This window comes from Rhipicephalus sanguineus, chromosome 4, assembly GCF_013339695.2.
Source record: "Rhipicephalus sanguineus isolate Rsan-2018 chromosome 4, BIME_Rsan_1.4, whole genome shotgun sequence".
NCBI classification, from domain to species: Eukaryota; Metazoa; Arthropoda; class Arachnida; order Ixodida; family Ixodidae; genus Rhipicephalus; species Rhipicephalus sanguineus.
Window position 1 is genome coordinate 2,323,904 of NC_051179.1, and position 15,450 is coordinate 2,339,353.

Consider the following 15,450-nt stretch of genomic DNA (forward strand, 5'->3'; position numbering starts at 1 on the left):
CCAATAATTCAAACTCTGATAATTTAAACTTTCGGTTAATTCAAACAAATCTTAAATTTTTGGTTGGCCTACTATGTTTTCAATGTATTTTAAAGCTGCTTAATTCAAACTGCCTCACTGCACAAATTCTGTTAATTCAAACTTTTTGCTTGTCCATGTCTTGAAATATTTGCTGCCTTTGTTGCTTCTAGCTGAACATTCATGTTTTGCCGTTACTAACAGGCCCGAATAAAGCTGATTGCTTGCCTACAAAACGGCCAAACTAGCCGAACCTTGCACACCAATAATCTCGTGGTGACCGAGGGAAAAAAAAACTGTACAGTCTGCCCTTGATCTATCACATGCCAAACGTTTCTTAAAGTCACTTTCTCTGCGGTGTGTCATGTGAGAAAAAATCCTAAGAACGAGACGGGGCTAGCAACTTTCGTGGGACCCAACACATTTCGTCCCTTAATTACACACCCGTGCGTGCCTTGTATAATAACAAGTACCAGTATTATCGGTAATGTCTAAACATTTTACTGGCAATCATGCAGAGCAGTCTATGATGTTGCTGTGGCACTGAGAAACAATAAACATCGCACTGTTAGTTTGTGTTGCCCCGAGCCATATTTCTAAGAACTTCTGATAATTCAAATAAAATCCTGAGGTCCCCTCAAGTTTGAATTATCGAGAGTCTACTGTACAACAGCAGAAAGATGCTGTTTCCACTACAGCGTGAAAAATGCACAGTTTTCTGGTGGACACCCAGCAGGCGCTGCTGCAGCTGCTAGGAGATGAGGCAGAGGTGAAGGGATGCAGTTGGCGCTACTTAATATTTTTCAGGCGCTTTAGTGTAGACCATTTGACAGCACTACCTGTGTCAGTTGCACAGAAACTGAAGTTGTGATGCACAAATTGGTGTCTTCTATTCGCAGCTCTAACAAGTATTTAACACATGACCATTTGTGAATTCATCACACTGAGTACGTCACAAGTGTACACAATATATTCTTTATTCCCAACCAATCAAAACACCGTTCATATGCCCGGTATGATACTTCATTTCCAGCAACATAAATTGTTGGTGTAAGACACTGCAGTCGGCGTGGAAACGCACTTCAAAACAAATTAAACATCAAACACTTTGCTCTCGCCACTTTCATTGGTGCCACAGGAGCCATCAAAATCCATAGCAAGCAAACAGCCGATAAAAACTTTAACACGTGCAATTTGGGGTGCAGGGCTCCCTTTACGACCGTGCACTCAAAAATCTGAAGAACTAGATGACAAGTACGCACATTTAGTTGCGCTTGTCTGTTATGTGGTCCAGTTTGAAGGGGTGACACTTCTAAACACGCAACCAGATGCATCAGCTTAGAAGCCTACCATATTAAAAAATTTGCCAGCAAAAGCTTCAACACTCCTTCACTGACCCTTGAGCACAAAATCACGTATTTCTTCAGCAGATCTCATTTTCCTGCTAAGTCACCAATCAAAATGAGGAAAGGGAGAGGCAAGACAAAAAACTGGTTTCTCATCCCACATCACACGCTGCTACACTGAACAAACATGCGGTGCTGCTTTATTGCCTAGCTCAGTTCCACTTCTTTTTCTAAAGGCACAAATAAAAGACAAGAACAGGACTGAATGCCGTGGCTGACACTTATACCATATTTGAGGACCAGAGTGTTGCCGAATGTCAGTACCGGCTGTTTGGTGAAATATCCTCACTGCTGCACCATACTGTGATTCACCCAACAACAGCATTTCAATGAGCTTCGGTTTCCCTAAGCAATCCACACTCCGATGCCACATCTTGTACAGTGCAATGCAGTCCGCTAGAGCGTCCTGCTTTTGCAGACCCTGGTTCACTTCAACTAGCACACCAACTGAGGACAAACGTTTTATGTTGCATGCAGTCCTATGACTCGCACAGGTCCTACGCTGCATGTAGAGACTTCTGAATCACAAAACTGACCGGTTCGTAACTGCTGACTGTGGATAATCAAAAGCTTTGTTTCCACTGGAAAGAAATGCCACACAGCATGTGCTGCTACATTTCATCGCTGTATGCAGACCTACCAGCCAACACTTGACCAAAGTCTCAACTGCCACCGTTCAATCCCCACAAGTGGCCACAGTTTCAGTAAAGCTGCTCACCAGAGGCCTTGTGGGGGCCCAGACAAAAAAGTGGCACTCATAAGCTGTGGCATGCTGAGATAAGGTTACTTGGAGAAAACCCATATGCCACTTAAGTCAATAAAGTCACATAAAATTCACCAACTCACATAAATCTTGGTGTAGCCAGCAAGCGGAATCCACCTCTTTGGTTTGGGAAGACATCCTCAAGGAAGTAATAAATATGACCAACAATGACACCTGTAATGAACAAAGAGTCAGTATCATCCCACCATGTTTTACACAGGTTAAACCGAGCTGCACGTCCTAGCAGAGAAAGCTGTTGATGCAGCAAAGTATGAGTACTACCAATGAAGAGACAACTTTTGAAACACCTCGGCAGACACTTTGCTGCTGCAGAGTCTCAAATGAGCCCCAGGAGGAGGAATAAACTTTTGTTGAGGCCAGCAATTTGTTTGGCTGGGCCTAGGCCTCCCACGTGGGGACGTCGAGGTCTTGCCTCTCTGCCGCCTCGCGGGCCTGCTGGGTCCCCCCGCCCAAAGAATGACCCCCAATTAAACTTATTTTGCTTTACACTGGCTACAACTCCCCAGAACTCTATGCTGTTTCACAAAGGCGAAGGATGCCAAAGTGCAGTGTCTGCAATGAGTGAAACGTAGTGGAAAAGAAATGCCATGGTTGAACACGTTTAAACAAAGTTTGTCGAGCGATAGCAGCAACTACCACACAGTGGCAGTGTCCTGCACATCGGCAACACTGCACGGCATGCTGTCCACATTTCTCTGCATATTGCCATTGTGGGAGTCACATGGCAGAAGCTCAGCCTGAGCTTCTGCCATGTCAGGTCTCAACTCCTTGAGCTGGTTAGTACGATGACATATTGAAACAGGTGAGCACACTAAGACAATGAAAACCAACACACAAGCACTCTGTGCTCGTTTTCGTTGTCCTTGTCTAGGTGCGCCTACCGGTTTCAATCAGAGGTCTCAATGAGCGCACACCTGCTGGATCATGGACACTCGATGGACAGGGCTGTGTGGGAGAGCTGAAGTATTCCACATTGCTATGACACCATATGACGAAGAGGAGGAAGTTGACAATGGCTGAGCTTGAAGGTCAAAAGCACACGCAAGATTGTTTGCTGGGTTTGTAGCGAGAGGACTAGAGCTATCCCTCTAAAACGGCTAGCACTACACACAAAGCTCTCCCTCTCGAGAAAGTCAAACAAGGCTTAGAATACACATAACACTGAAACAGCTGTTGTAGAAAGTTCGTTTAACATATTATCGCCAAGTATGAACAACACTACCTTTTTACATAGCCCGCAATCTATCTAGCCCGTGTAACAAACATATGAAATAATTGAAAAAAAAGGTTCTGGAAAGTAGGTTCACACTTGAAGCATCACACTTATCAAAAATCAAAAAGCATCACACTTATCAAAAATTTAAAAAACTGTGATTGCACAGAAATTGTAGTTACACAGCAGTAGGCTTCTGCTTAAAGGGACACTAAAGAGCAAAACGATTTTTCTCATAATAAAGTACTCTTTCACGCAGGGCTGGGCAAAGATACTTTGAAATTGTATCGCGATACGATACAAGATACTTGGGCAAGAAGTATTTGTGATACAGATACAAGATACTCGGGTAATAATTGTATCCGAAACGTACTTTGTAATTGCATCTTAAGATACTTCGATACATTGAAAATTTGCTTATAGATCAATACCGGGCGATCAAAATTAACCTTGATGATTTTCTTACAATGCCACCTCTGCAAGTAAGTTGTGTGGTCAGGGGGATACAAAGTGAGATGGTAATTATCGCTGTCAGCCGCCCAGCTTACATGTAACGATGGACTATTTATTGGCTGCAATGAGCATGCATGTTTGTGTGGAAAATTTAGAGGCAGTCGCTCTTCTACACAGTTCAAGGTGTAAAAATTCTTCTAGCATATCCGTGCTCCGACATATCCAAAGTTTAATTGGGGTTCGAATGATTACGCATGCAAGATAACGAGGATCGGCGCAAGGTTTCTCTGTTATGTGACGCGCAGTCATTCTTTCATATCGCCAGCTTGTAATAAAAGGATAACTGTCATCTTTGCATAAACGCCGCGCGAAACTTCCGCGGCACTTTGGGGCATTGCTTTGCGCCAGTCTGTATACTGTCTTGCGTGCGTAATCGTGCGAACCGCAATTAAACTCCGTGGCCGGATATCTAGGGGACGGACATGCTATAAGAATTCTGCCAAATGGAACTGGGTAAAAACACCACTGACTCTAACTTTTCGATACAGACGTGCCCACTTACTGCAGCCACTAAAAAGTTCTTTGTGCAATCGTAAATAATTTGTGCGGCTGTCAGCAATAATTATCATCCCAATATGTGTCCCCTTAGATACGTAACTTTTGTGGAAATGTGGCCTTCACGTGCCTCCCCGTGGCGAATTTTAGGAAAACCATAAAGCTTAATTCTGGTCACCATCTATATCGTTGCATCAAATGTATGTGCACAAAAATATTTGCATTTAAAATTTCTTAACTGCGACCAACGTTGTTTCATTTGAACGAAATGCCTATTGCTATCTCAAAGAGCTTTGTATTTTTTGCTCAAAGTGTATTAGTTTCATTCCTAAACAACTTATTGGGGTTGTTTTAGGTGCTTAACGTGACATCTGTTCATACACTACGCTGTCAGTGGTTTTTGCTTATCGCTTTCGTAATTGATGAGAGTCGCTGCTGTGCTTGCTGGCCAGCTAGGGGGCTGCCATCTAATTAAAAGCATTTCAATAGGAAGCCTCCACACGATGGCGCAAATACCGGTGCGTTGTACCTTGTCCGTAAACGCATTACCGTATTCGCTATACTGGATCACCGGACAGGTGTACAGCATCCAGGACTGTTAGCGACATACTCAGTAACGTGCAGTCTTTTAACATTTATTCTTCTTCGACATAACATGTGCTGAGCTAGAAACGTTACACACGCATTGTATTGTTGCACAAATAATCACAGGACACCACCGCTATTCACAATACTATTGCCGCTTACAGCTCCCATCCCATGGTGATTATTAACAGCAGTCAGTCAGTCAAGAACTTTTATTCATCGTTCCTGAGGAGTTTAAGCCACCGGGGGATCCAGGGGGGACACCCTAGCAGCCACTACCGTAGGCGACACCCGAGTCGGGGCGGGAACGTGATGGCGTTCCGCCAGTTCTTGGGCCCTCTGTACTGCCTTGAGTTGTTGGTGGAGCTCGGAGCTCCTGATTGCTTCTTCCCAGTCGGACTCACTGTAAGAGCTCCCTGAGGTAACACCGGACATTGCCATAGCATGTGCGAGAGTGAACAATAAAGTTCTCTGCAATCTGGGCATTGGGGAGCGATGTCTGTGTCGTAATGGCTCAGTCGGCCCCATGATGGGTACGATCTCGTTTGCAGCATGCGAAAGGCTACCGCTTGCGCACGTTAAAAAAAAAAAGTTGATTAGACCGAAAAAAGGAAAACAAATATATATCTGAGTAAAATAGGAAGGCGGTTACCAAACTTTCACACTGAATAAGAACATGAGACACGATACAGGCGGCACACCTAATAGCTATGACAATTACGCATCAATTTTCGTCAACTATAGAAAATATCATAAAGCAGCTCATTGGGAAGTTCATGATAAAAACTGTGCATTTGGTATAACAATGCTTCTCGAATCTTCTTCCTAACGTCTTCAAGATGGTTTATAATGACTTCTGTTGTAACTGAAACTCAATTTTGCTATTTTACGAAGTAGTGAGCAGAATTTTAGTTACTGTATACTCCAGGCACCCCCGTTTTATTATATATCTGTTCTCAACATAGCCTTGACATAGCAGTAAACTCGAGTAGAATGTGAATAATCAAACAGCAGCAGAAATGGCGCAGACAGTTAAAAGTAAGAATATAGTCGGCAGCACGTTATGAAAGACACATTGCTGTAAACAGACAGTAAAGAACAGAGATACCTGAGTAATGTGTGCAACTGAAAAGAATAATAATAATAATATCTGGGGTTTTACGTCCCAAAACCACGATATGATTATGAGAGACGCCGTAGTGGAGGGCTCCGGAAATTTCGACCATCTGGTGTTCTTTAACGTGCGCCTAAATCTAGGTACACGGGCCTCTACCATTTCGCCTCCATCAAAATGCGACCGCCGCGGCCGGGATCAAACCCGCGACCTTCGGGTCAGCAGCCGAGCACCATAACCGCTATACCACCGCGGCGGACGCAACTGAAAAGAAGGACAGCCAAGGAAGCACTAATGATTTTAAGAACTATTTGAATAAAGATAGCGGCAAGAAATAGATACGGTACGCCAAGGTGTTTTCTCTTAGGTAAATGCTTTTTTTATTACATCTAGCATTGGGTGCGATAATCGTTAAAATCTCTTTTTCGTATAAGTCAATCTCATCTAATATGTAAGTCAAAATTAGATCCACAAGATCCTTCAGATAGCTGATGTGTGAAACCCTGTGATGCAGAGCAACCCCATTCTTCAATCATTAAGACGTCGTAACGAAGCACCACGCAAGAGAAACTTCGATAACGACTCTACAGCGGCAACAAAATTTGCCTGAAAGACGCCGCACGCATTCGAGTACGCAGCACAGCAAGTGTCACGGCACTCACAATACTAAAAAGGAATAAAATCTTAAAAACGAAAGGTCAGCAGGGCATAGACGTTCGCGCACTTGGTTTTGTCCGAGACGGCGCGAGCACGCTGTGCTCCACTAATAGGGACGCGGAGACACCTTCGCCTGTCCTCGCTAGAAGACTCTGGCGGAAAGATCAGAGAATGTTACTGTGTTTAGTTTTATTCAGGCCGCTTGTGGCAGCGGTATCAGCATGAGAAATTGAGTTCATCCAACGTTTATTGTTTCGCACGGGGGTGTTGCGATGCAGTATCTTGTATCTTAAGATACACGATACATTATTGAATGTATCGTAAATACAGATACAAGATACCCAACGAGTATCTAAGATAGCATCTAAGATACATGTATCTTCGATACTGCCCAGCACTGCTTTCACGATACCAAAAACACCACGCTTGCTGCGAGAAGACGCTTAGTATGCGAGAAAACGCGCAACAACAAAATGTCGGTGGCGGCGCCACCTTGAAATTTCCGCACCATTCACCGTGACGTCACATGTTTTGACGGCGCCTACTAGGAACTACGTAGTTCCTAATCGGTAAAAATGAAGTACATTGTCCTCTGAGGGGGCCATAGACTTAACAAGTTTGAGGTAATTTTGTTGAGCCAATGGCGCCAGAGTACGATAAATGCACTTTGAAATCCGTGATGTCACGCGTGGAGATTTCGGCGCGAAATTTAAAAATGAAACTTTGAACTTGACGTTCTCCTCTATCAATAAACCTATGATGGCGAAATTAACGACATTAGAGTTCTCAGAGCACAATTTATCGATCTAGGCCGATTCATTGTTTCTCTTTAGTGTCCCTGAACAGTGATATGGTTTAGCATATTACTGCTTTGGCTTTTTGTACGTCTGCTAATTTAGCTTTTCAAGCTTTCCAAGAGCTTGCTGTAGGTCAGTGTTCCTCTTTGTCAGTAGAACATCACAATAAGCACGTTAAACTATCTGCTCGGGTGCGCGGTTGGCATATATAGCGTCAAGTGTACTGCACGCTTTTAACAGATGAAAACAAAAACGCGCTGCACCCCTGTTCGCTGCCACCTCGTGCGGGAGCACCTTCAAGAGTGCGCCTCGGGTGCCAAGAAACCTCGCCGCACTGACTATATTGTCAAACGCGTGCGTAGGTACAGCAAGAGTAGCGCCGTTGCAAGCGTACTCTACGGTTTTATTGGGGGACGACACAGACTCGCTTCACATCAGTCCGCTGCCGCCTTCTCGTGAACAACCGCTAGAGCAGGGGTTCTCAACGTTCTGGCCTTGGGAAACCCCAACGGCTTTTCCAGAGTGCCGCGGAACACCTAACTTTTTCTTGAGCATGAAGACAATCGAAAACAAGTGTGTGTGTGTGTTGGGGAGGGGGGGGGGGATAACGCCTCTCGATGCACTTAATTTCGAAGGCCATCGCCGTTGATGTAAACTCCCGATAATACGTAGAATTGCGATCCCCCCCACCGCGCCGCTCCGCGACTCATGTAAGGTGCCTGCCGATGATACGCTGCATACTTCAGGCACCGCGCAGCGTAAGCAATGTGTTCACATATACAGTGATGCTACCAAGGACTTCTGATTTGGAGCAATTTTTGGTGCAGCAACATTTTCATTTTGTAGCACTTTGGAGCAGCAAAAGTTTCCATTATGGGGCACTTCGGAGCAGGTAATTCTGCATCTGGGAGCACCCAAAGCGTGTAAATTCAGTTTATGGAGTACACTGGAGAAGCAAGTTGCATTTACACTGAGACATCAGAGTAATTATTGCAGGGTTTTATGAAGTTTTATATACATATCTCGATTCGTTGCAAATCTGACAGGAAGAAAATCAGGGCCGATCAGTGGTGCCAAGACTGAGGAAACAGCGGAGCTTTGAGGCTGCCCTCCTCCTCACCCTTACTTCCCTTTCCCACCCTTTGCTATACTACACAAGACTATGCTATGGTTCACCCTATCTCTCCTCGCTGCCCTCACATCATTCCTCACCCATACTTCCCTTTCCCATCCCTTGCTGTACTATACCATACAAGGCTATGATATGCTTCACGCTCTTCCCTCCTCCTCACCCTCACTTACCTTTCCCGCGCCCTTGCTATACTACACTACACAACGCTATGCTATGCTTTGCCCTTTCCCCTCCTCCTCACCATCGCAGGCTTATCTTTATCTTTCTCTTTGTGTTTCTGTTTTTCTTTTTCGTTCTTTTTTCCTCTTTCTATCTTTTTCTCGTTCTCTCGCCCACAGTGGCTCCCATGAATGTTTGTTATGCTAGCGTGCCTGGATAGCCGAGTGGTCGCAACGCTAACCTTCGGACCGTGGGTACCCGGGTTCGAATTCCGCCTCACCAAAAATTTTTTTCTTTTATTTACGTATTCTGATCCTCCTCCTCTCCACTTCCATTTACATCTTTTCCTTCCTACAATGTGCTGCTAGGCGACGCACAGTGACGTCATCACTCGGCGATGAAAGGCACAGTTTCTACGAACGCCGCCGGAATGAGCTCAAGGCGGGCCTTCCTCCGTCAGTGGGCCTTTTGATGTCAAGGCCGTCAGCAAAGGGCCCGCTACTGACAGCTACGCATATTAAGAAGAAATGGCGGCTGCTCCGAGCAGGAGACAAGCCGTTATAAATGAGATCAGATTTTTAAAAAAAGCAAGCAAAAGATTCATATATGGACCCTCCCACTCATGGTGTCCAAAGAAACATGCCCTTTTTTTTTTTTTTTACAGCAAGCGCGATAGATACATATTTGGACGTACTGGTGGAAGTAACTACGAAAAATTACTTCTGAATTGAGAATAATGGAGAACGTATTTTAGAAGTGTCGGCGTGTTCCCACCGTTCGCGTCGCTCTTCTATGGACACAATATTTTATTTTGTCTTGCTAGGTTTCCCCGATTTCGTTCCGAAATGTACAGAAACGGAAGTGACAGCCATTTTAGCGGCACTCGTGTACTTATTACTAAACATAGCCTGAATTAGATGCCGTGCGCCTCTTCAAACGAGAGACAAGTAGCGTTCCTGGAATACAAGACGTCAGCCGATGAATTGCCGCCACACTTGATCGTCACCAAGTGGTCTAGAAGTCACAAGGCTCTTCGGAGCGCTTGTTTTGCGGTCGAGCCGACTTGCGTATCAGAATATGCATCGGCACCGTGCATGCCATCATGGCTTAATTAATCAGCACGCACGTGCAAGCGCCGTTTCCTTTCCGAAAAAATCTTTGGTCCGTGGTTGTAACTTTGGTGGCCTCAAGATCATACTTCACAAATTTCGACGCACCGACTGAGCGATTGCGGGGGACAGACACAGTCAAACCCGAGGCTCTGGCGCAGTTTGGCGCAATTTGAGCCGACTTTATCAGGGTGTCGCAGTAAATACAGTTTGGCGCACTTTGGCGCATTTGGCGCAGGAGTGGAATCACTGCATATACAAAGTGCCGGACGTACAGAGGCCTGTTTTATTTTTTACAAAACAAAAAAGGAGGCATGCCAGTTGCACAGCGATACAGCCGTCGACTGATACACCGGTCGTAAAGCTAAGCCTAAATGCTCGTGTAGCCCACAGCCGGCACGAAGTGACACCTCTTACGCGTATCAAACCTCTCGTGTTTTGATTGCGAAACCGAGCAGTGGCAAATCACCACGTATGAAAACGTTGCCAAGTGATCGCCGATACGCCATGATCCACGAATAAAGTGCCGAGGTGCCCGTTAAATCGGCAAATTTCAAGGGGTGCACCAGACAACGAGTCTTTAGGGCTGCTACCACATGGGTGGTAGCAGCCCTCACGCTACTTGCTGACACCCTGTGTGTGGATGTGTCGTCGATGGCTTCGTTAAATACAAAATGCAATGCAAATTTGCTTGTCTAAATAAATAAATTAGTTGCTGATGGGGGTAAAACACGAGCGGGTTGCATTCGTTCTGGTTGACCGCGGAACCCTAGGATGTCCTTCACAGAACCCCTGGGTACTGCAGAACCCAGTTTGAGAACCTATGCGCTAGAGCATCGCAGAGACGCGTCGCCTGCAGGAAGATAGTTGACGCCGCGTTGACGCAACGAGGTACTCGCCCATGGCAAACGCGCACGTTAGTGAACCAGCGCCTCCTCTATTTTTCTGTGCCTGGGCGATGGAGCGGAGCGCAATGGGAACCGACCGTCGGCGTTAGTGCGGCATTTAGCCGCCGGGCGCCGCCACCGTAGTAGACCTGCCGTCGCGTTGTCGCTCGTGGAAACGAATGCCATGCCTGCATTCGAAGCTGCTATATCGTTCAGTTTTCAGCTCTATTCGCGCTGTTTAAAGTATAATGAAAACTTGTAAGCTGGAATCATGAAGCACTTGTCGTTCCGGGCAACCAGCCCATTTTGAAGGCGCGTGTCTTTCACGGCTATTTGATCGAGGCGCTCGCGCATCGTCTGCTAGCCCGATACCAGAGAGTGCATGCCAGTGATGCGCGGAAAATTGTTTTGTCACCGTTACGTTCACTTGACTGAGAGTCGGTTTTGGCTGTCTGAAAGTCGATTTTCGAAAGCAGCATTTGCCAAGAGCTAATAGTGAAAGCTTGGGCGCTTAAAGTTCCTCGAAGCGTGCTACCGTCTACTGGTGTAGCACACTATATGCAAGCCGGGAGTGCATGCGCTAAATAGCATGAAATGTCACTAGACTGCTTCCAGGGATATACGCGATCGCCCGCTCCCTTCGTAAAGCTTTTGAGAATTACATTTGTTGCCACCGGGAGAAAGTAACAGCTGGTGCCAGAAAAAGAGGAACTATGCCAAGTGATTCCACCATTTCAGAGCTTAAACCAGTTAAATCGTGGTGGTACGAAAAAAAACAAAAACAAAATTCAGCTGCCTATGCCGTGCGCTTCCTGCAACGCTGGCCGATGTGTGTGAACCAACGCTGTCGTTCAAGTATAAAGTCGTAGTGCCGACTCTCAACTTGAGCCAATGTGAAAGGCGTGAAAAATGGCGCGGCCTGTTGTCAGTTGCTTGAGCTCGTCTTTGTATTTGTGGACGGATTGTTGTGGCCTCAGTATCTGGCTCCTTAGGTATCTTTCTGTTCTCTTCCATTTGCCCTTTTCGGTAGTGAGCAAAGTATAGAGGCCGAATTAATGGCTGTCGACCTGGACGCTTTTGTCGCATGGGGCAGCCTGCTCAGCCTTGTGCACTCATTTATTGTGACACTGTACATAATGATTGTAGGTTGTTTCGCCGGTAGTGAATGTGGTGTCCATGGGCTCCGATTCTTCAGCTTCGGGACCTAATGTCAGCGCTGCATGCACATGGCTGGGATCGCGAGGCAGCGTTGCTACTGGTACAACATGCATTGGTTGACTATTAGGCCACAACACGGTCACGTTTAGCGATACTTGCCCTGCTTGGTTCAGTTGTTACCTTGGGCTGCACACGTGAAGGGTAGTCTGCAAAGGGTGACGCTACTGCATCCTTCTTAAGCCGCCGCTTCTTATATTCTATGAAATCTTCGCGTCGTAAACGACGGCTGCATATTCTAGTGTAGTTTGAAGATGTATTAGGAGACCAATTATCCCGCCCAATTACTGCAAGCCACCTCTACCAAACACCAGCGGCAGCTGGAATTTCATGGAACGACAGCCGAACAGTGTATTAAGGCGAAAGCCTTAGATGCCTCATCAAATGCGAAAATTGACCGTCGGCGGCGTCAGCACGAGTGATGCAAAAAATAATTACGTGATGACATCATCATATGACGTCACAGATAATAAAATTCTGTGACATTATCGTGACGTCACATAACGTGACGTCGTCATAATACATCTTCGCTTGGTCAAAATGGGCCAATCACGGAGGCAGTGCATGCCTCCGCTGATGTGCAGAAAGCTTGCACTGCCTCCGATCCTTGAGGCTGTAAGAAAACCATGTTAGGCACAGAAATATCTCGAAGGGAGGCAGGAAATGTTCAATAAATTGACTAGAAGAAAAAGAAGAAGATGGCTTTCGTCTTTCAGTCGTCTTAGATGAATGCATAGGGACCCTGTCAGATTTTCTTTCTTTATCAATAAAGGGAATTAAAAAAAAAAGACAATCGTGATCGATTTCTTTCAGTTCCATTTGCAGAGTGGAACACAACAGTATGACATACTAAGGCATTGGGGTGGTTGCAATAGCCTGAAATAGAAAATAAAACAAGAATACTATCAAACTCGAGTGCAAGTATCAAACCGGCAGCACGGCCTGACAGACTGCCTGCGGAATACTTACAGCGGGGATGGAAAGATACACGAACATGCGACATCTGCATTCTTTGCTGTTTCGCATTTATTTTCAAGTGGTTATAGCCTAGATGATTGATGAAACGATGAAGTCATCCATGACAGAATAAAAGTCCCTCTAGCATCTTTTTATTGTCACCACGGTTAGAGCGTGATGAAAACAGCGCGCCGCTAGGTTCGCGTTTCTTTCCATCCCCCTGTACCTGTGAAAGCCTGCAATAAGCACAAATGCAAGTAAACTCGGATGCAAACACGAATTCGTGAGCTTCGTGATACGCGCGGCCGTTCAGCGCCAGCTTCCCATAGTCTACTTGCACAGCGCCACCACGCGGCAGCGGCGAGCGGACGTGGAGCGCGCGCTCGACGGCCTGAGGAGAGCGTTCGCCCAGGCACTGAAAAATAGAGGAGGCACTGGGTGAACACACAGCAGCGTCGACACGAAAACCACACTGAACGGAGGAACACGCTACGCGCAACAAAGAACCTGAGAGTCAACCCCGCTACGCATGCCACTCGGTAGTTTTCGCTAAACGACAGTAGCACCAGAACACACAGCCTAGCGAGTAAAGCAGCATGCTCGGGGCACGGCAGCACACTTTTGCTGGGTCACGCATATTTTACAACAGTCCAGAGGAGATTATGACAGCACCATGGGATTAGAAAGGTGCACAGAAGAAACACGCTCGGGCGCATCTCTGTTCTGCGATCGTCTTATTTTCTTGGTATTCCTGGCGCTGCTTGGAAAATCATGTTGTCAACTCTGCTTTTTTTCTAAAGCTCACGTGGGCATCAAACATGTTGCTTTTGAGGCTGTTTTGGAACCGTCCAGCGCAATTTTTACAATTTTTATGCTTTTGGACAAGCTTGGCACAGGAAAACAGAATCGTATCAAAAATGCGCAATATGCGCAGCTGTCTCGCCCCTGCTTGCCTCATCCCAGCCGTTGATGTTCGCCACCCGCTCGAAGCGTTCCAACCAGTCCTCCACATCTTCGTACGTATCACCGTGGAAGGGCTCAGGCATGCACGGTGGGGACACGATGAGTTTGGATGTCACCGGGCTGGTCATCGTTCTGTCGTCGGCAGTGGGCGCTGCCTGTGTTGCCGAAGCAGTAGGGAGCGGTCCGAATTCAGGCGGGTCTCCTCGGAGACGGCGGCTTGTACGCTGGTGTACTTCGCCAGGTTCCAATCGCTGAGGGTCAGGGCTCCGCTCTCTTGCACCCAGGGGACTTCCAATCATACCCCGCACCTCCACCAGAATGTAGCGTATTGAAGAGGAGAAACACAAGCACTCGTTTATTGTAGGCGAACTTGTGCCCATCTAACTAGGTGCAAAATCATGGAGTCCGCTATAGCATTCCACACATAAAAGTGTCCGTTCGACGAACGCACTTCTTCTCAAGGCTTGCAGGTCAACCCACTGTCTCGTGACCATGCGCGAGAGGCATGCGTTGCGCGGCCACAAGAAGCGCGAGCAGGCATTGCGGACGCTAAGCCAGCGGCCCGCTGGCTTCTTGGCAGAGAAAACTTATTGTCGGGAGTCTCTGCGGCAGTACGAGATGATCGGTGGTGGATCGGCCTTCTCTAAACACGCACTGATGGGTCGAACAATTTGATTCAAGGAAGTGTAGTAAGCGGCAATTAATCATTTTTTCAAACACTTTGCAGAGGCAACTTGTTAACGCTATAGGTTTGTAACTTGATACAGCAGAGGGATCCTTTCCTTGCTTCAAAATTGGAATTATAATAGCCTCTTTCCAAGAAAAGGGGATCCCACCCGAAAACCATATAAAATTGTAGAGCGTAAGGAGGGTCTTTTGTGTTTCGGAGGGTAGCTGCTTCAACATCTCGTACGTTACACAGTCAGAACCTGGGGTAGATGTATTACAACAGTTCAGTGCTGTTTGCAGTTCTGCTAAGCAGGATGGTTCGTTGTAGGTCTCCTTTTTTGCAGATTTTCTTTCTAACGTTTGTTGTTCTATTCGCGCTTTATACTTTGGGGAGGTTTCGAAGTGCTCGATACGTGTTCGAAATGTGTGCCAAGAAAATTAGCCTGATCCTCCAGGGTTTCCCCGAGGCTATTCACTAATGGCAGGGAATACATTTGTTGGCCCTTAATTTTCTTCACCTTATTCCACACTTTTCCCTCATCTGTGTACGAGTTGATACTCGAAATGAACTTTGTCCAGCTTTCTCGTCTAGCTTGTCGACGCATTCTCCTTGCTTACGATTTGACCTACTTGAAATGTTCCACGTTTTCTGCTGTTGGAGAATCACGGAGCAACGCCCACGCTTTGTTCTGATTCATCCGTGCTTTTCTACATGCATCGTTCCACCATGGAACTCGCCGCTTAGAACCCAGGCCACTCGTTTGGGCAATACAATAA

At 46.3% G+C, this 15,450-nt stretch overlaps 1 protein-coding gene across 2 annotated transcripts in view; it reads right to left on the minus strand.

The window, feature by feature from the left end:
• Window positions 1-2,112: 2,112 nt before the first annotated feature.
• The window catches only part of LOC119389288 (derlin-2), a 184,972-nt gene continuing 171,634 nt past the window's right edge, over window positions 2,113-15,450 (minus strand). Inside the window, exon 4 of one of the 2 annotated variants that reach the window (XM_037656490.2) lies at window positions 2,113-2,361. In XM_037656490.2, the coding sequence (XP_037512418.1) occupies window positions 2,267-2,361 (95 nt within the window). In that variant the 3' untranslated portion in view covers window positions 2,113-2,266. The remainder of the gene's footprint in view (window positions 2,362-15,450) is intronic. The other variant, XM_037656489.2, reaches the window with a different exon arrangement.